Source organism: Mustelus asterias, chromosome 28 (genome assembly GCF_964213995.1).
Source record: "Mustelus asterias chromosome 28, sMusAst1.hap1.1, whole genome shotgun sequence".
In the NCBI taxonomy this organism is placed as follows: domain Eukaryota; kingdom Metazoa; phylum Chordata; class Chondrichthyes; order Carcharhiniformes; family Triakidae; genus Mustelus; species Mustelus asterias.
In genome coordinates this window covers 27,995,921-28,016,790 of record NC_135828.1, presented here as the reverse complement: position 1 = coordinate 28,016,790, position 20,870 = coordinate 27,995,921, and the positions used below count along the sequence as shown (strand labels likewise).

The 20,870-nt window shown below is 50.6% G+C and overlaps 1 protein-coding gene across 1 annotated transcript in view; it reads left to right on the top strand.

The window, feature by feature from the left end:
- The first annotated feature begins 2,243 nt into the window (after positions 1-2,243).
- Positions 2,244-20,870, top strand: part of LOC144480354 (tetraspanin-14-like) — a 59,336-nt gene continuing 40,709 nt past the window's right edge. The window contains exons 1-2 of the mRNA XM_078199771.1: positions 2,244-2,329; positions 2,379-2,491. Coding sequence (XP_078055897.1) covers position 2,329; positions 2,379-2,491 — 114 coding nt within the window. The 5' untranslated portion in view covers positions 2,244-2,328. The remainder of the gene's footprint in view (positions 2,330-2,378; positions 2,492-20,870) is intronic.

The following is a 20,870-nucleotide window of genomic DNA, read 5'->3' as shown; positions in this document are numbered from 1 at the left end:
AGATGCAGTTGGAATATTCAATGTGTGTGTGGGAAAGGCAGTGTAATATAAATGACAGGACAAGTTGGAAAAGGGTGGGTGGACAGATGTTCATATACAAATCCTTAATGACGCCCTTCATAAGGTGGTTAAAAAAGGGGCGGCACGGTGGCACAGTGGTTAGCACTGCTGCCTCACAATGCCAGGGACCCGGGTTCGATTCTTGCGTAATTGCGTGGAGTTTGCAAGTTCTCCCCCCTGTCTGTGTGGGTTTCCTCCGGGTGGAATGGGCATGGTAAAATGCCCCCTTAGTGTCCCAAGATGTGTAGGTTAGATGGATTAACCATGGTAAATGTGTGGGGTCACAGGGATACTGTAGGAGAGGTGTCCTGGCTGGGATACTCTGTCAGACAGTGGGTGCAGACTTGATGGGCTAAATGGCCTCTTCTGCACTGTAGGGATTCTATGAAAAGGCAGACAGGTTGCTCCACTTGTAAAAGAAAAAACACTTTGACAAAATCTTCAGTTGAATTTATAAGTATATTGTTCTGAATAAGGTGAGACGGGCAGGAAATAATCCCACTTAAATGAGATGAAGGAATCAACAGAAACAGTATTTCCGAGAATATGAAATGTCACAATGAGGTTACTAATATTTTCCATGTGTTTTAAAGAGACTTGCATTTCCTGGTAATGTGAATATGTTATATTGTGTAGCTGTGTTTAAGGTAACAATGATTTTAAAAAGCCTCAGGAAACATTCCCATTTTCACAGATTATGTTTGAATAGAGAGAAGCTGAAATGTATTTTGACAGAATTGACTTTGTGTACATTTCATTCAAAGTTAAAGTGATCGTCACCAGTTTAATAAACACTCAGGATTCATGATACACAAACTAAAACAATAAATTCACATAAAGAACAGCTCAGTGAGGCCTGACTCCACCCTCAATGTTTCCTCAAACAGTAATTAACCCTTACAATCTTGAAATAAGGAATCATGTGGCGTTGGGAAGTTTCATTTTGAAATTCAGGAGATTTGGTGTTTATTCTGGACGCTGTGATAGTGGTGTGGTAAACCACTGTTAAGCTTATTGCCTGTGTGTGTGACATGCCTGCCCTGCCTGAGACTCCTCCCCCCCTGGTCCAGGTATAAAGGTGACTGCTCCCAACCCCCCTGCCCCAGTCGCCGGACCAGTTCATCAGCATGGGTGTGCTCCAAGTCTTTTGCAAATAAAAGCCTATTTGTTCTTGCATACAAACTAGTCTTTGCTTGATTGATAGTGCATCAAGTGGGGAGCAGATTGTCCACAACACTCTACCCCAGCAGTGTGTGTTTAAGGATTGCCAATGTATTTGTTGCAGAAGTTATTTCAGGACTGTCCCAGATCAAAGCTTATTTATTAGTCACAAGTCTGCTTGCGTTAACACTGCAATGAAGTTATTGTGAAATTCCCCCAGTCGCCACATTCCGGCACCTGTTCAGGTCAATGCACCTAACCAGCACGTCTTTCAGACTGTAGGAGGAAACCAGAGCACCCGGAGGAAACCCACACAGGCACGGGGAGAATGTGCAGATTCTGCACAGACAGTGACCCAAGCTGGGAATTGAACCCGGGTCTCTGGCGCTGTGAGGCAGTAGTGTTAACAACTGTGCTACAAGTGGGCAATATTTGTGGTGTATTTATGCCAAAAGTAACACTTCCTTACCACCATCAAACAGGTAGAAAAAGCAAACAGTACCAGCAAAGCAACAATTTTAAAATAGTGGTTAAAGGATCAGAAGATTGGGAATTAAAGCTCCCTCTGGCTTGCCCTGTTGTATGGCCACAGTTATTAGCTGTGGATAATGCTGCCCTGTAGATAATGTTTATTAAGAAGTCTCACAACACCAGGTTAAGGTCCAACAGGCAGAAACTGATAGCCAAGTTCCGCACACATCGGATAATGTTTATAACAGGACAGAGTCAGGGAGCTGTACACAAATGCTGTACCTGTACCTCCCCAGCTCACTGTTATTCACTCTCTCTCTCCGTGACTGCGTTCTATTTCTCTCTATTCTGTCTCTGTGGTTTCCTCTCTCTGGTTCCGGCTCTGACTGACGCTTCAAGGCGGGCAGCACTCCCTTTGTTTCCTGCTCCGCCTTAAAACACACAGTGTGTGCTTGGGGTGAGCCCAGGAGGGGACAGCTTTCCCCCGGAATCAGTGTATCAGGAGCGGGGACAGAGTGGGGCAGCTTTCCCCCCGGGATCAGTGTACCAGGAGCGGGGACTGAGTGGGGCAGCTTTCCCCCCGGGATCAGTGTATCAGGAGCGGGGACAGAGTGGGGCAGCTTCCCCCCCGGGATCAGTGTACCAGGAGCGGGGACAGAGTGGGGCAGCTTCCCCCCCGGGATCAGTGTACCAGGAGCGGGGACACAGACTCTTCCAGATGCCGCATTACAAATATCAGGGGGCACAAGTCAGCTGTGTCTACAAATATGTCCTCTTCACCCTCAACATTATCTTCTGGGTAAGTCTGTGTGTGTGTTGGGGTATTTGTGGCAATGGGACTGGCTGTGGGTAGTTGTGCAGGGGCATTTGTGTGTGTGGGTGTGTATGCGGGGGCGTGGGTGGGTATGTGTGTGTGTATGCGGGGAGTGGGTGGGTATGTGTGTGTGTATGCGGGGGCATTGGGTGGGTATGTGTGTGTGTATGCGGGGAGTGGGTGGGTGTGTGTGTGGGCATTTATGCGGGGGGTGTATGGGTGTGTATGCGGGGGGTGCGTGTGTGTGTACGGGTGTGTATGCGGGGGGTGCGTGTGTGTGTATGGGTGTGTATGCGGGGGGGTGCGTGTAGTGTATGCGGGGGGTGCGTGTGTGTGTGTATGGGTGTGTATGCAGGGGGTGCGTGTGTGTGTATGGGTGTGTATGCGGGGGGTGCGTGTGTGTGTGTATGGGTGTGTATGCGGGGGGTGCGTGTGTGTGTGTATGGGTGTGTATGCAGGGGGTGCGTGTGTGTGTATGGGTGTGTATGCGGGGGGTGCGTGTGTGTGTACGGGTGTGTATGCGGGGGGTGCGTGTGTGTGTATGGGTGTGTTTGCGGGGGGGTGCGTGTAGTGTATGCGGGGGGTGTGTATGGGTGTGTATGCAGGGGGTGCGTGTGTGTGTATGGGTGTGTATGCAGGGGGTGCGTGTGTGTGTATGGGTGTGTATGCGGGGGGTGCGTGTGTGTGTGTATGTGGTGGGTGCGTGTGTGTGTGTATGTGGTGGGTGCGTGTGTGTGTGTATGCGGGGGGTGCGTGTGTGTGTGTGTATGCGGGGGGTGCGTGTGTGTGTGTATGCGGGGGGTGCGTGTGTGTGTGTATGCGGGGGGTGCGTGTGTGTGTGTATGCGGGGGGTGCGTGTGTGTGTGTATGCGGTGGGTGCGTGTGTGTGTGTATGCGGGGGGTGCGTGTGTGTGTGTATGTGGTGGGTGTGTGTGTATGTGGTGGGTGTGTGTGTATGCGGGGGGTGCGTGTGTGTGTGTATGCGGGGGGTGCGTGTGTGTGTGTATGCGGGGGGTGCGTGTGTGTGTGTATGCGGGGGGTGCGTGTGTGTGTGTATGCGGGGGGTGCGTGTGTGTGTGTATGCGGGGGGTGCGTGTGTGTGTGTATGCGGGGGGTGCGTGTGTGTGTGTATGCGGGGCGTGCGTGTGTGTGTGTATGCGGGGGGTGCGTGTGTGTGTGTATGCGGGGGTGCGTGTGTGTGTACGGGTGTGTATGCGGGGGGTGCGTGTGTGTGTGTATGCGGGGGTGCGTGTGTGTGTACGGGTGTGTATGCGGGGGGTGCGTGTGTGTGTGTATGCGGGGGGTGCGTGTGTGTGTGTATGCGGGGGGTGCGTGTGTGTGTGTATGCGGGGGGTGCGTGTGTGTGTGTGTGTGTATGCGGGGGGTGCGTGTGTGTGTGTATGCGGGGGGTGCGTGTGTGTGTGTATGCGGGGGGTGCGTGTGTGTGTGTATGCGGGGGGTGCGTGTGTGTGTGTATGCGGGGGTGCGTGTGTGTGTGTATGCGGGGGGTGCGTGTGTGTGTGTATGCGGGGGGTGCGTGTGTGTGTGTATGCGGGGGGTGCGTGTGTGTGTGTATGCGGGGGGTGCGTGTGTGTGTGTGGGAATGGGCTTTGCTCTGACCTCTTGCTGTGGGAGTTGTTGAAACCTCCAGGATGCAGTGTGACTGAATGGCCAGAAAGCTCTGGTTAAAGTGCCACATGTAATGCTGCCACACACTCTGAAGGTATTGGACATGAGGAGTGATATTTTGACTCGGATAAGGGATCACTGAAAAGGAAGGATTGAGTAACTGGAGAGAGGAGGGGGTGGGGTAAATGTACTGGCTGAGGGTATTTGATTTGATTTGATTTATTATTGTCACGTGTATTAGTATACAGTGAAAAGTATTGTTTCTTCCGCGCTATACAGAAAAAGCATACCGTTCATAGAGAAGGAAACGAGAGAGTGCAGAATGTAGTGTTACAGTCATAGCTAGGGTGTAGAGAAAGATCAACTTAATGTAGTTCATTCAAAAGTCTGATGGCAGCAGAGAAGAAGCTGTTCTTGAGTTGGTTGGCGCGTGTGTGCAGGGGTGCGTGTGCGCAGGGGTGCGTGTGTGCAGGGGTGCGTGTGCGCAGGGGTGCGTGTGCGCAGGGGTGCGTGTGCGCAGGGGTGCGTGTGCGCAGGGGTGCGTGTGCGCAGGGGTGCGTGTGCGCAGGGGTGCGTGTGCGCAGGGGTGCGTGTGCGCAGGGGTGCGTGTGCGCAGGGGTGCGTGTGCGCAGGGGTGCGTGTGCGCAGGGGTGCGTGTGCGCAGGGGTGCGTGTGCGCAGGGGTGCGTGTGCGCAGGGGTGCGTGTGCGCAGGGGTGCGTGTGCGCAGGGGTGCGTGTGCGCAGGGGCGCGTGTGCGCAGGGGCGCGTGTGCGCAGGGGCGCGTGTGCGCAGGGGCGCGTGTGCGCAGGGGCGCGTGTGCGCAGGGGCGCGTGTGCGCAGGGGCGCGTGTGCGCAGGGGCGCGTGTGCGCAGGGGCGCGTGTGTGCAGGGGCGCATCCCTACACACACGCCTCTCCATTGAAATGCGTTGAATGGTGTGACATTGCTGTACTTACGTGGTAGAGTAAATCCACCTCAGACTTTTATATCTTTTTCCCAATGGAAGATGGTAGAAGAGAGAATGTCCGGGGTGCGTGGGGTCCTTGATTATGCTGCCTGCTTTGCTGAGGCAGTGGGAAGTGTAGACAGAGTCAATGGATGGGAGGCTGGTTTGCGTGATGGATTGGGCTACATTCACGACCTTTTGTAGTTTCTTGTGGTCTTGGACAGAGCAGGAGCCCAGACCAAGCTGTGATACAACCAGAAAGAATGTATCTGTAAAAGTTAGTGAGAGTCGTAGCTGACATGCCATATTTCCTTAGTCTTCTGAGAAAGTAGAGGTGTCGGTGGGTGTGATGACTTCAGCCAGGCTAATGAGGTTGGCTTGCTAGAGTATGAATCACCTGGTGAGTCCTAATTGGTGGTTAAGTCAAGGAGCCTCATGCTCCCTATTTAAAGCAGGTGTGTCAGACTCCCAGCCTGCAGGGAGCAACTGGAGAGCTGGCTGTGTCCAGATGTATGGTGTAAATAAAGTAACTTGGTGACGGGACTTTCACCTCCGTGGAGTTATTACAGTGGCGACGAGGAAGAAAGGAGTGACCTGAAGGAACTTGCTGAACCACTGCACATATTGAGGGTAAGCCGTTGTTGAGAAAACATGCTGCTGTTTGGGAAATTGGACTCTTTTTGACCCCGCAGTGGAGGACTGGGCCCAATATGTGGAAAGGAGGAAGTATTTCTTCAGGGCAAATGACATAACCTCAGATGAGAAGCAAAGGGTTATCCTGCTGACTGCGTGTGGACCAGAGGCTTTTGCGATGATGCGCAGTTTAACTTTCCCAGAGGCACTAGACACAAAGTCCTTCCAAGAGTTGCCAAACTTAGTTCAAGAATATTCTGACCCTAAGCTATCCCTGATCCTGCGGAGGTACCGTTTTTACCCCACATTCCGAGAAGCAGGGGAGTCAATCATCAGTTTCCTAACAAGGCCAAGACATCTGGCGGAGGCTTGCGAATTCGGAGGGACACTAAATGAGATGCTCCGAGAGCGGTTGGTGTGCGGAATGAACGAGATGACTATACAGAGACGCCTGTTGGCGGAGGCCCAGCTGGACTGTAAACAGGCATTACAGCTGGCCTTGTCGTTAGAAAAAGTGGCAAGCGGAGCGCATGAGCTCCAAGGTATCCCGATGGAGATAGAGGCCAACACCAGGGAGACTGGGTTAGGGAACTTCCACTACAGGGCAGGCCGCTACATAGCGGCCCTCCGGAAGGATTCGGATACGATGGAGCCCAAGTCCGTCTGCAGAACCGCACCGAGACAAGGTCAGGTTAGCCCAGAGTGACAGCAGTTCCTGTAGAGCCCCGCCCGACACGACATTGCTATGGTTGCCAGTGTCAGGATGCACAGAGGAAAAGCAAGTCTCCTAAACCAACATGGCCGAAAATAACAGGTAGGCCGAGGGACAGGTGAATGCACAACCTGGAAGCTCCCCCTACCTCTGACGAGGAACAGCTACTGTGCGTAGCGATGACAAAATCAGAACCCATCAAATTGTCAGTGAGACTGAATGGACGCCCAATTTTAATGGCGGTCGACACAGGCGCAACTGTATCGGTCACAGGGGAGACAGTGTTTAACAAGGTACGCACTGGACTCCAACCCTTAGCCCTGACCAAAACTTCAGCAAGGCTGAGGACCTATACAGGGGAACCACTGAAAGTGATGGGTACCACCCATGTGCCAGTTGCGTACGGGAAACAATTAGTTAAGCTCCCATTAATGGTAGTGGAAGTTTCGGGATTGAGCCTATTAGGGCGAAATTGGCTAAAAGAGATCCAGCTAGATTGGCCAAATATCTTCCAGCTGGAAAATGGTCGCCTGAGTGAAGCCCTGAGCAAACATCCGGAGGTTTTTCGGGAAGGGACAATCAAAGAAGTCAAGGCAAAATTGCACGTCGACCGGGAGGCTGTCCCAAAGTTTTGCAAAGCCCGACCGTCACCTTTTGCGTTAAGGGAAAAGATCGATGCGGAAATCAAAAGATTACAGCATGAAGGAATAATAAAACCGGTCCAGTTCGCGGAATGGGCGGCACCCGTGGTTCCTGTCTTAAAGCCAGATAGCTCGGTGCGCCTTTGCGGCGATTTCAAACAGGCGATAAATCATTAGTCTCAGCTAGACAAATATTCCCAGGATTGAGGACCTGTACACAAAGTTAGCGGGAGGACTCCTATTCACAAAACTGGACATGAGTCACGCATACCTGCAACTATGGCTGGACGAGGATTCGCAAAAATTCGCCACGATAAATACGCTGAAAGGCCTCCGTATAAAAGATTGCCCTTCGGGGTTTCGTCAGCTTGAGCCATATTCCAAAGGACCATGGTGAGCATCCTACAGGGGTTACCACAGGTTGCCATTTACCAAGACGATGTCCTCATTACGGGTAAAACAAGGGCGGAACATCTGCAGAACCTGGAGGAAGTTCCCGGGAGATTTGCAGCAGTGGGAGTGCATCTGAAAAGGGAGAAATGCGTCTTTTTAGCACCACAAGTAACCTACCTCGGGTACAAAGAGGATAAGTCGGGCCTACATCCTCTGGAGGATTGGGTGCGAGCAATAAAAGATGTCCCGGCTCCCACAACCACCCAGGAGCTACCGTCGTTTTTAGGACTTGTAACATACTACGGGAAATTCATACAGAACAGGGCCTCCATTCTGGATCCCCTCCACCAGTTGCTAAAAAAGGGACAAACTTGGGAATGGTCGGCCCACCAGGACAGGGTCTTCAAGAAAATTAAACAGCAACTCTCATCCGAAAATGTATTGGCACATTATGACCCCAAGAAGGAATTGGTACTCACCTGTGACATGTCCCCATATGGAGTGGGCGCAGTCCTGGCACACAAGTGGCAGAGCGGCCAATAGCACATGCCTCCAGGATCCTGGCAATGGCAGAGTGAAGATATGCCCAGATTGAAAAGGAAGGACTGGCGGTAATCTTCACAGTCAAAATATTTCACCAGTATTTATATGGGCGAAAATTTCCGATCGTAACAGATCATAAACCCTCACTGGGCCGACTGAAGGAAGACAAAGCAGTGCCGCCGATAGCGTCAGCACGGATCCAGCACTGGGCATTATTGCTGGCGGCATATCAGTATCGATTGGAGCACCGACCGGGGACGAGAGTGGCAAATGCCGATGCCTTAAGCCAGTTACCGTTATCGGACACCCCGCCATTGGTACCCAGAATGGAGGAGACTGTGATGATATTTAACTTTCTGGATACCCTCCCGGTGGACGTACACAATATATGCCATTGGACGCAGAAAGACCCGGTATTGGTGAAGGTAAAGCACTTGGTGCTGACAGGGCAGCTGGAAAGACCGGTCCATCCACAGTTCCACCCATACTGGAGCAGGAGGGAGCAGATCACGGTGGAAGACGGGATACTGCTGTGGGGAGCACAGGTCATCGTCCCAAGGCAGGGCCGTCTGGACATACTGGCCGAACTACACCATGGGCACCCCGGAGTATCAAAAATGAAGATGGTGGCCAGGTCTGGACGCAGACATAGCGAAACTGGTAGGACAGCGCCAGAAGTGCCAATAGAGGCAGAAGGCACCAGCGGCATCCCCACTGCACCCATGGGAATGGCCAGGCAAACCATGGTGGCGACTCCAGGTCGATTTTTGTAGGCCTGTTTATGGAGTCCATGTTTCTGGTGATAATAGATGCCCATTCCAAGTGGTTAGATGTCTATAAACTAAACTCAGCAAACACGATGGCAACTGCACACCTCGTTCGCAATGCACAGGATTCCAAAGGTATTAGTTTCCGATAATGGTTCAGTGTTCACCAGCCTAGAGTTCACAAAATTTATGAAATCAAATGGGATCCGGCACATCAAGACGGCACCTTTATCACCCAGCAGCGAATGGACTAGCGGAGAGAGCAGTCCAGATGTTAAAGGCCAGGTTTGGAAAAACAGCCAGCGGCCTAATTAGAGACAAAACTCACAAGGTAGTTATTTGACTATAGGAGCACTCCACACGCCACCACGGGAACTGCTGATGGGCAGACGGCCCCGCACCAGGCTGAGCCTGTTGTTGCCAAACCTGGGGGGCAAGGTGGACAGACACCAGGAAGCCCACTGCAGGGGCCATAACAACACTCACCGAGAGAGGCACTTTAAGCGGGGGAGAGAGTTTGGGTCAGAAATTATGCAAATGGACCCGCCGGGGAAACCGAAACAGTCAAGTCCAGGACCGGACCGGTATCCTACCGAGGATGCGTAGGCGAGGCAGTGGTAAGGAAACACCTGGACCAGGTCCGGGCCTCAAACTCTCCACCCGTTCCGGAGCCCAGTCCGCCCTGCATCCTAGGGACGAGCAGAGTCCCCCTCGATAAGCCAGTACCGCCTCCCCTGCACCCTTGATGGGGACCTCAGGGTCCAAAATGGACATAGGGGACGAAGCTGCAGCGATTTCCCCTACCACCTGAAGTGGACGAGGAACCAGCCCTCTGGCCTTCGCGGTGGAAGAGACGGGCGCCCAACCGTTACACACCGCCGACATCAGGGGCCGAGTTGGAGGATCCTGAGCCGGCGCTCAAGCTGAGGAAAAGACCCCTGAGGGAAGCAAACCGAGGGGATTCCTCAGACTTTGTGGGGGGAGGAGTGTGATGACTTCAGCCAGGCTAATGAGGTTGGCTTGCGAGAGTGTGAACTATCTGATGAGTCTTAATTGATGGTTAAATCAGGGAGCCTCCTGCTCCCTATTTAAACTACGTGTGTCAGACTCCCAGCCTGCATTCAGCAACTGGAGAGCTGGCTGTGTACAGATGTATGGTGTAAATAAAGTAACTTGGTGACGGGACTTTCGCCTCTGTGGAGTTATTAGAGTGGGCTTTCTTAACTATAATGTTGGCATGGGGGGACCAGGACAGGTTGTTGGTCATCTGGACACCTAAAAACTTGAAGCTCTCGACCCTTTCTACTTCGTCCCTGTTGATGTAGACAGGGCCATGTTCTCCACTATGCTTCCTGAAGTCGATGACTTTCTCCTTCATTTTGTTGACACTGAGGGAGAGATTATTGTTGCCGCACCAGTTCACCAGATTCTCTATCTCATTCCTGTACTCTGTCTCGTCATTGTTTGAGATCCGACCCACTACCGTAGTGTCGTCAGCAAACTTGAAAATCGAGTTGGAGGGGAATTTGGCCGCACAGTCATAGGTCTATAAGGAGTATAGTAGGGGGCTGAGAACACAGCCTTGTGGGGCACTGGTGTTGAGGATGATCGTGGAGGAGGTGCTGTTGCCTGTCCTTACTGATTGTGGTCTGTGAGTTAGGAAGTTCAGGATCCAGTCGCAGAGGGAGGTGCCGAGGCCCAGGCCATGAAATTTGGAGATGAATTTTGTGGGAATAATGGTGTTGAAGGCTGAGCTGTAGTCAGGAAATAGGAGTCTGCCGTAGGTGTCCTTGTTATCTCGGTGTTCCAGGGTTGAGTGCAGGGCCAGGGAGATGGTGTCTGCTGTGGACCTGTTGTGGCGATAGGCAAACTGTAGTGGATCCAGATAGTCCGGGAGGCTGGAATTGATTCGTGCCATGACTAACCTTTCGAAGCACTTCATAATGATGGATGTCAGAGCCACCGGCCGATAGTCATTAAAGCACGCTGCTTGGTTTTTCTTTGGTGCGAGGATGACGGTGGTCTTCTTGAAGCAGATAGGGACCTCAGACTGTAGTAAGGAGAGGTTGAAGATATCAGTGAATACCCCCCGCCAGCTGGTCCGCGCAGGGTCTGAGTGTTTGGGTAACGAGGGGTACAAGGCAGTGAACTACAGGTAAAACTCAACACAGAAAAATAGCACAATCTTAATGGAGAGTTCAGAGTTGAAAAGGATGTGAGGCAGAGAGTAGAAACTCTATGGATTGAACTCAGTCACTCCCCAGCATGAAGTGATATTGCGTTAACAACATCTACAATGCAGACGTCAGATCAGCCTCCTCCCAATTCTCTTATCAGTGCCTTCCTCTTGTTTATCTGGCATCCCCTTCAATGTGTTTATACAACTTACGGTCAACTGTGCCTTGCATGTAGCAAATTCCACATTCTAACCCGGCCTAAAGAAATGTCTCCTAATTCTTTGTTGGGTTCACTAGCGATTATCTTTTAGGAGCTCTAGTTTCCCATTCTTCCATATGTGGAAACATATTTTCTCAATATCTGTTCCATCGAAGTGTGTGTGTGTGTGCGTGCGTGTCCGCCCCCCCCTTAGGCAGCACCTTCTAAACCCACGACCGCTACCACTTAGCCGGACAAGGGCAGCAGATACCTGGGAACACCACCACCTGGAGGTTCACCTCCAAGCCACTCACCATCCTGAGTTGGAAATAGATCGGCCATTCCTTCACTGTCGCTGGGTCAAAAGCCTGGCACTGCCTCCCTAACAGCACTGTGGGTATACCTACACCACAGGGACTGCAGCGGTTCAAGAAGGCAGCTCACCATCCCCTTCTCGAGGATCAATCAGGAATGGGCAATAAATGCTGGCCTAACCAGTATGCCCAATTCCACAGATGAATTTTAAAAAGTGTAGGACGTAGTGTTACAGTGTGCCTGGCTGTCAGTAGCAGCATGTCTATCATAGAAACATAGAAAACAGGAGGAGGCCATTCAGCCCTTCGAGTCTGCCCTGCCATTCATTATGATCATGCTTGATTATCCAACTCAATAGCCTGATCCTGCCTTTCCCTAAATCCTTTGATCCCTTTCACCTCGAGTGCTATATCTAACTGCTTCATGAAAACACTCAATATTTTGGCCTCAACTGCTTTCTGTGATAGTGAATTCCACAGGCTCACCACTTCTCCTTTATCTCTGTCCTAAACAGTCTACCTTGTACCTTCAGACTGTGACCCTTGGTCCTGGACAGCCCCAACATCGGGAACATCCTCCCTGCATCTACCCTGTCTAGTCCTGTTAGGTTTCTATAGGTTTGTATGAGATTTCCCCTCATTCTTCTGAACTTCAGCGAATACAATCCTAAGTGACTCAATCTCTCCTCATACGTCAGTGCCGCCATCTCAGGAATCAGTCTGGTAAACCTTCGCTGCACTTCCTCAAGAGCAAGAACATCCATCCTCAGATAACGGTACCAAGACTGCACACAATATTCCAGGTGTGGCCTCACCAAGGCCCTGTATAATTGCTGCAAGACGTCCCTGCTCCTGTACTCGAAACCTCTCGCTATTAAGGCCAACATATCATTTGCCTTTTTTACTGCCTGCTGCACCTGCATGCTTACCTTCAGTGACTGGTGCACAAGGACACCCAGGTCTCATTGCACATTCCCCTCTCCTAATTTATAGCCAATCAGATAATAATCTGTCTTCCTGTTTTTGCTACCAAAGTGGATAACCTCACATTTATCCACATTATACTGCATCTGCCATGCAGATACCCACACACTCAGCCTGTCCAAATCACGCTGAAGCATCTCTGCATCCTCCTCACAGCTCACCCTCCCACCCAGCTTTGTGTTATCTGGAGATATTACATTTAGTTTCCTCATCTAAATCATTAATGTATACAGTGAATAGCTGGTGTCCCAGCACTGATCCCTGCGGTACACCACTAGTCACTGCCTGCCGTTTGGAAAGAAACCCATATATTCCTACTCTTTGCATCCTGCCTGCTAATCTATCTATCACAATACACCACCCCAGTGACATGCACTTTAATTTTACACGCTTCTGAAAGTCCATATAAACCCCATCCACTGGCTCCCCCTTATCATCTCTACCAGTAATATCCTTGAAGAATTCCAGTAGATTTGTCAAACATGATTTCCTTTTCATAAATCGCCCCACTCCAGAGTCTACAGAATCTTGGACGATGACCACCAATGCATCCATTATTTCTCAGGCCACTTCCTCAGGTACTCTGGAGTGTAGATTATCAGGCCCTGAGGATTTATCAACCTTTAATCTCACCTGTTTCCCCAACACCGTTTCTCTACTGATCCTGATTTCCTTCAGTTCCTCCCTCTCACTAAACCCTGCCTTCCCCAACATTTCTGGTACGTTATTTGTGTTCTTCCTTTGTGAAGACAGAACCCAAGTATGTATTCAGTTGGTCAGCCATTTCCTTGTTCCCCATTAGAAATTCCCCTGTTTCTGTCTTCACCAATCTTTTTCTTCTCATATGCCTATAGAAACTTTTACAGTCAGTTTTTATGTTCCCTGCTAGTTTACTCTTGTACTCTATTTTCCCCTTCGTCTTAATCCATTTCTTGGTTCTCCTTTGCTGAATTCTAAACTGGCCGGAATTGAACCCGGGTCCCTGGCGCTGTGAGGCAGCAGTGCTAACCACTGTGCCACCGTGCCGCCCCACCATTTTTGTCCTTGATTTCCCCCTCCTCTGACTCCTTACATAGATTCCCATCCACCTGTCATTTTAGTTTAAACCCTCCCCAACCACTCTCGTAAATACTTCCCCACAGGACATCAGTCCTGGTCTTGCCCAGGTGTCTGTACTGGTCCCACATCCCCCAGAACCAGTCACAATGGTCCAGGAATCTGAATCCCTCCCCTCACACCATCGCTTCAGCCACGTATTCATTTCATATTAAGTTTAAGTTTATTTATTAGTCACAAGTAAGGCTTACATTAACACTGCAATGAAGCTACTGTGAAAATCCCCTAGTTGCCACACTCCAGCGCCTGTTTGGGTACACTGAGGGAGAATTTAGCATGGCCATTGCACCTAACCAGCACGTCTTTCGGACTGTGGGAGGAAACCGGAGCACCCGGAGGAAACCCACGCAGACACGGGGAGAACATGCAAACTCCACACAGACAGTGCCCCAAGCTGGGAATTGAACCTGAGTCCCTGGTGTTGTGAGGCAGCAGTGCGAACCACTGTGCCGCCGTGCCGCCCTATATCCTGCTATTTCTACTGACTAGCAGGTGGTACTCGTAGTAATCCTGGGATCACTACCTTTGAGGTCCACCTTCTCAACCTTCTTCCTAATTCCCTACTTTTTAAAAATTCATTCGTGGGACATGGGCGTCGCTGGCTGGCCAGCATTTGTTATGATGTGGCGATGCCGGCGTTGGACTGGGGTAAACACAGTAAGAAGTCTCACAACACCAGGCTAAAGTCCAACAGGTTTATTTAAATCTCACTGGCTGTCCTGGCTGGAGACAATACACATCTCTTTAACCTGTGCTTAACCCTCTCTCCACTCACATTGTCTGTACCTTTAAGACTTGATTACCTGTAAAGACTCGCATTCCAACCATTATTTTGTAAATTGAGTTTGTGTCTTTATATGCCCTGTTTGTGAACAGAACTCCCACTCACCTGACGAAGGAGCAGCGCTCCGAAAGCTAGTGGCTTTTGCTACCAAATAAACCTGTTGGACTTTAACCTGGTGTTGTGAGACTTCTTACAGCATTTGTTGCCCGTCCCTAGTTGCCTGAGGGCAGTTGAGAGTCAACCACATTGCTGTGGCTCTAGAGTCACATGTAGGCCAGACCAGGTAAGGATGGCAGATTTCCTTCCCGAAAGGACATGACTGACCTCATCCCCTTTTTTTACCGATGTGTACCACAACCACTGGCTGTTCATCACCCCCCCTCCAGAATGTCCAGTAGCTGCTCCGAGACATCCTTGACCCGAGCACCAGGGCGGCAACATACCATCCTGGAGTCTCGTTTGCGACCACAGAAGCGCCTGTCTATTCGCCTTACAATTGAATCCCCAATAACTATTGCATTTCCCACACGTTTTATTCCTCAGTAGAACTAACTGTGGTGCAACAAACCTGGCTGTTGCTGTTTTCCCTAAGAGGTCGTTCCCCTCAACAGTATTCAAAGTATTCAGGAGATTCCTGCACTGCCTGCCTCCTCCCATCTTGCTCAGCCTGGTAGTCACTCATTCCCTTCCTGCCTGGGGAATCTTAGCCCTGGGTGTGACCACCTCTCTATACATGCTATCCACAATACCCTCTGCCTCGCCAATGCTGCACAGTGTCCCCCGCTGCTGCTCCAGCTCTGAAACCCAGGCTTCCAGTAGGTGTGGTTGGAGACACGTCCTGCACACATGCTGGCCCCCCAGACACTGGAAATGTTCCTGACTTCCCACATAGAGTCATACAGCACAGAGAGGGCCATTCGGCCCATCGACAATAACTACCACTAAAGTCGCACTCATCCCATTTTCCAGCACTTGTCCGATATCCTTGACTATTACGATGTTTCAAGTGCTCATCCAAATATTTTTTAAAGGTTGTAAGGTTTCCAGCTCCCACTACCTTGGGGATCTGGCGATGTCACAAACAAAACCTTTCGGTTCCAGAGAGAGATTTACTGTGTTTTGAGTATTCTTATTGATCAGGTACCTCTGTTCGACATGGACCTCCCAACAGCTGAGGAACTGAGTAACCAAAGAATGAGATAAAAACAGAAAATTCTGGAAAAATTCAGCAGGTCTGACAGCATCTGTGGAGAGAGAAACAGAGTTAACATTTTGAATCCAGATAACTTCATGGGTGGCACGGTGCCACAGTGGTTGGCACTGCTGCCTCACAGCACCAGTGACCTGGGTTCAATTCCGGCCTCGGGTCACCGTCTGTGTGGTGTTTGCACATTCTCCCCGTGTCTGCGTGGGTTTCCTCCGGATGCTCCGGTTTCCTCCCACAGTCCAAAAATGTACAGGTTAGGTGGATTGGCCACGCTAAATTGCACCTCAGTGTCAGGATTAGCAAGGTAAGTATGTGGGGTCACAGGATTGGGGCCTGGGTGGGATTATTGTTGGTGCAGGTTTGATGGGCCGAATGGCCTCCTTCTGTGCTGTAGGAACCCGATGACTCTTCTACAAATGTTGATTTTGTCTCTCTCTTCACAGATGCTATCAGACCTGCTGAGTATTTCCAGCATTTTCTGTTTACATTTCTGATTTCCAGCATCCGTTTTATGTCAATGAATAATGGGATGTTGCTTTGTTTGCCGATTGGATTCACCAACTCTCTTGTCCTTCAGCCGCAGTATGAATGTTTTGTTTTCTCTGGTTGTGTGATCTGGAGGAAGTCTGGAGTGGGCTGCCACACATGGCTGACCTTCTGGTCACTATTGCTGTGCTCAATGCTCTTCCTCCCATGTTACCCCCACCCCTCACAGTCCATCTATCCTCCCTTGGTTGCAGCTATCCCCAGGGAGGGGAAAGGCGATAAACAGTATGTACCCAATCAAGGTTGTGTGCGAAGCAGGAAGTGTGACAGGGTTGCTTATTTCCTGTGGAACATTGTGCGTGAAAGAGAGCAGGAAACTGTCTGTTTTAACTTTGTGTTTGTGACCAGTGACACTGGCTCCAGGCTGATTTCCCCACCCTCTAGTTGCCTGAATATTTATCATTAAATTTATGATTGCAAAGTGAGAGAGATAACTCTCTTTCAGACACTGAGCTCTCGAGGGTGAAATTGGATAGGGAACACACTCTGTCCCAGAAACACTTGCTGGATGTGTGGAGATAGGGTGTGTGGCACGGTGGCGCAGTGGTTAGCACTGCTGCCTCACAGCGCCAGGGACCCTGGTTCGATTCCCGGCTTGGGTCACTGTCTGTGTGGCGTCTACACATTCTCCCTGTGTCTGCGTGGGTTTCCTCTGGTTTCCTCCCACAGTCCAAAAGATGTGCTGGTTAGGGTGCATTGACCCAAACAGGTGCTGGAGTGTGGCGACTCTATAAGTATGGGCTTATAGAGATAGGGCCTGGGTGGGATTGTGGTTGGTGCAGACTTGATGGGCCAAATGGCCTCCTTCTGCAGTGTAGGATTCTATGATGCCAGAGTTTACAGTGTTAACATTATCAGCATCAGTTGCATGAACTTGCCCTGTTTTTCAAAATTCATTCAGGGAATTTGGGCATCCCGGCTGGCCAGCGTATACTGCCCATCCTTAACTGCGCCTTGAGAAGGTGGTGGTGAGCCGCCTTCTGGAACCGCAGCAGTCCCCGAGGTATAGGTACACCCACAGTGCTGTTAGGGAGGGAGTTCCAGGATTTTGACTCAGTGACAGTGAAGGAATAACTAAGTCAGGATGGTGAGCGACTTGGAGGGGAACCTCCAAGTGGTGGCGTTCCCAGGTGTCTGCTGCCGTTGTCTTTCTAGATGGGAGAAGTTTGGAAGGTGCTGCCCAAGGAGCCTTGGTGAGTTCCTGCAGTGCACCTTGTGGATGGTACACACTGCTGTCACTGTGCATCAGTGGTGGAGGGAGTCAATGTTTGTGGTTAGCGTGTCGATCGAGCGGGGCTGCTTTGTCCAGGATGGTGTTGAGCTTCTTGAGTGTTGTCGGAGCTGCACCCATCCAGGCAAGTGGGGAGTATTCCATCACACTCCTGACTTGTGCCTTGTAGATGGTGGACAGGCTTTGGGGAGTCAGGAGGTGAGTTACTCGCTCTGATTCCTGGAGTCCTAGCCTCTGACCTGCTCTGGTAGCCACTGTGTTTATATGTCTGGTCCAGTTCAGTTTCTAGTCCATGGTAACCCCAGGATGATGTACAATTATTAATTTAGAAGATGACCACATTTAGGAATTTAAAATGATGAAGCGATCCGACCAATACTGAGAATCTGTTCCTGTGGTGGAGGAGTCCAGAACCAGCTTGGTGTTAAAGTTAGTCCCAGTCAGAGACAAACACAAGCCCCTTGGCAAAGAATCAACATGATGTTGTGAGCAGGCCAACCCCAGGCCTACTCCAGTGAGGTAGTAACTGTGCGATCTGTACACAGAGTGAAGGGTGCTGGGTCTGCCAGCACCTCTCTTGCTAACTCCTCAACACCTGTAACTCTACTCTCCTGAAAACAAAGGACTGTAATGAGGAGCAGCAGCTCCAGCCCTGGACTGTAACGGGTAGTGGAGGCTCTGGCCCTGGACTGTAATGAGGAGCAGTGACTTTGGCCCTGGACTGTAATGGGGAGTGGAGGCTCTGGCCCTGGACTGTAACAGGGAGCAGAGACCCTGGCCCTAGACTGTAATAGAGTGGAGGCTCTGGCCCTGGACTGCAATGGGGAGCAGAGGCTTTGGCCTGGACTGTAACGGGGAATGGAGGCTCTGGCCCTGGCCTGTAACACGGAGCAGAGGCTCTGGTCCTGGCCTGTAACACGGAGCAGAGGCTCTGGCCCTGGATGGTAACGATGAGCAAATTGAAGCAAGTCGTAACAGTTCATTCAGGCAGATTTGGGTTGTTATGTCTGATCCTCGCAGTGTTCTCTCTTGCTAACAGTGTGTGTGCAGTGACTGGTGACTGTGAGCAAACAGCCAGAGCTATTTGTACAGAACGTGGATGAAGACATCACAGCACTAAATCCAAATTCAAACTGATAATTTCCTTTCTCCCATTGTCTAATCTCGGCACTTCCCTGCACAACACCATTTCTCTGTGTTTTGAATAAACATTCTCTCAGTACTGAGAAAATATTCTTATCTCTCTGGGCTAGTAAGGTTAACACTGAAACTTCCTCTTTGTCAGTCACCACCCCTTTTCCTCAATTTAAAACTGTTCCTGAATTCAACATTACTCTCAGTAGCTGCAGGCTTCAGAGCAATACTGTTCCACACACACTCATTCTCACTGGGGTACGGGTTCCACACGCACTGACTCTCACTGGGGTACGGGTTCCACACGCACTGACTCTCACTGGGGTACGGGTTCCACACACACTGACTCTCACTGGGGTACAGGTTCCACACACACTGACTCTCACTGGGGTACGCGTTCCACACACACTGGGCAGAATTTTATCGTTGTTTGTGAAAAAGTGGTAAAGTCAGGCGTGCGGCTATTAGTGTGATCTGTGCCCACTTTACCAAGGCCAAAAAATCAGCGCGATCGAGAACCCATCCAAAACGGTGTGACGTCAAATTCAATATTTTTGCATGCATCTCAATCCAATTAGTGTGTGTGTTACTGGGGGGAGGATGGGGGGCTGTGGGTGGAGGGCCTGTGGATGGGGGGCTGTGTTGCTGGGGGGCCTGTGGGGGTAATGGGGGCTGTGTTGCTGGGGGTAGGGCTGTGGGGGGTGGGGGGGGAGATGGCGGGGTCTCTGTTGCTGGGGGCCTGTGGGTGGGGGGGTGGGGCATGTGGGGGGATGGGCAGTATAAGCTGTGTGTTGCTGGACTCGGGGCAAGTAGCATTCCTTAACCTCTTCATCTGAATCTCCCCTTCTCCAAATCCCCCCCCTTCAGATTTCCTGCACTGCTCGCAATTCCTGCCATGGTGTTTGCCACTGTGTGTGTGTGTGTACATTCATCCCAGTGTACACAGTGGCAGGATTATTGTGCGCACGCCAGTATCCGGTTTTGATAATAGATTCGGCTTCATCTGTGACCATATCATGTGGATGATGCCAAAGGCTTCAGTTAGTGCCACGGTGCCAATCCATTTGTTGATGTTGACTGTGCCGTATACTCGCGCAGTGCGTGTTGATGTTCTGGTAATCCTGATCATCTGTAGCTTGGCTGGACATTGTGCGAATCATGTCTTTACACTGTTTGGTGCGCGGTGTTTGGAATGCGGTTGAACTCCTGGCTGCGGCCGCACGTGATGGCGAAAGACTTGCTTTGACGTTTTGCTCCCTGCACTGGCTCTGCCGGTGACCTCTGGTGTGGCAAGCCTCGCGCACAACATTGAAGGCTGGGCAGTTTCTGGACGCATACATGATGCCACATTGATGTTAACGTTGCTTACCGGGCTTGTCTGTATTGGTTATTGTGCCAATGGTGAACAGGTCTCACACAGTCTGTAGACTCTGTTTACCCACCAGTTGTCTGTGTCCCACAAATGATCTTAGTCATGATCACTGCCATTTACATTGCATTGTCTTTTTGTCTCTGACATCTTTGTCTATCTCTCCCATCTCCACCAACTCTGGCTCTTGATCCAGCTCCCCACAGTCCCCAACCCCCCCCCCCCTCCCCCACTCCTCACCACAACAGTATAAATCTCATCCTGTTCGATATTCTCTTCAGCTCTGACGAAGGGTCTTCCCGACTCGATACATTAGCTCTGTTCTCTCTCCACAGGCGCTGTCAGATCTGCTGAGATTTTCCAACATTTTCTGTTTTTGTTTCAGATTCCAGTGTCCGCAGTAATTTATTTTTATCGACAGTATTTCAGTACAGGAGGGCGGCACGGTGGTTAGCACTGCTGCCTCACAGCTCTAGGGACCCGGGTTCGATTCCCGGCTTGAGTCACTGTGTGTAGTTTGCACGTTCTCCCCGTGTCTGCGTGGGTTTCCTCCGGGTGCTCCGGTTTCCTCCCACAATCTGAAAGACGTGCTGGTTAGGGTGCATTGACCCGAACAGGCGCCGCAGTGTGGCGACTGGGGGATTTTCACAGTAACTTCATTACAGTGTTAATGTAAGCTTACTTGTGACACTAATAAATAAACTTTAAAATTAGGGGAATGGGGGCCTCGATGATTGGGGACAGGGGAGAGACAGAATGAGCAATACTGGCCTCCTGTCTGTAAATTCTACTTATAATGAGACCCTCCACACGCTTTTATTTCATGTCTGCTCCTGTAGACTTGTGGAACAATCTTTGATTTGATTTATTATTTATTATTTATTATTGTCACATGCATTAGTATACAGTGAAAAGTATTGTTTCTTGCGTGCCATACAGACAAAGCATACCATTCATAGAGAAGGAAAGGAGAGAGTGCAGAATGTAGTCATAGCTAGGGTGTAGAGAAAGATCAACTTAATGCAAGGTAGGTCCATTCA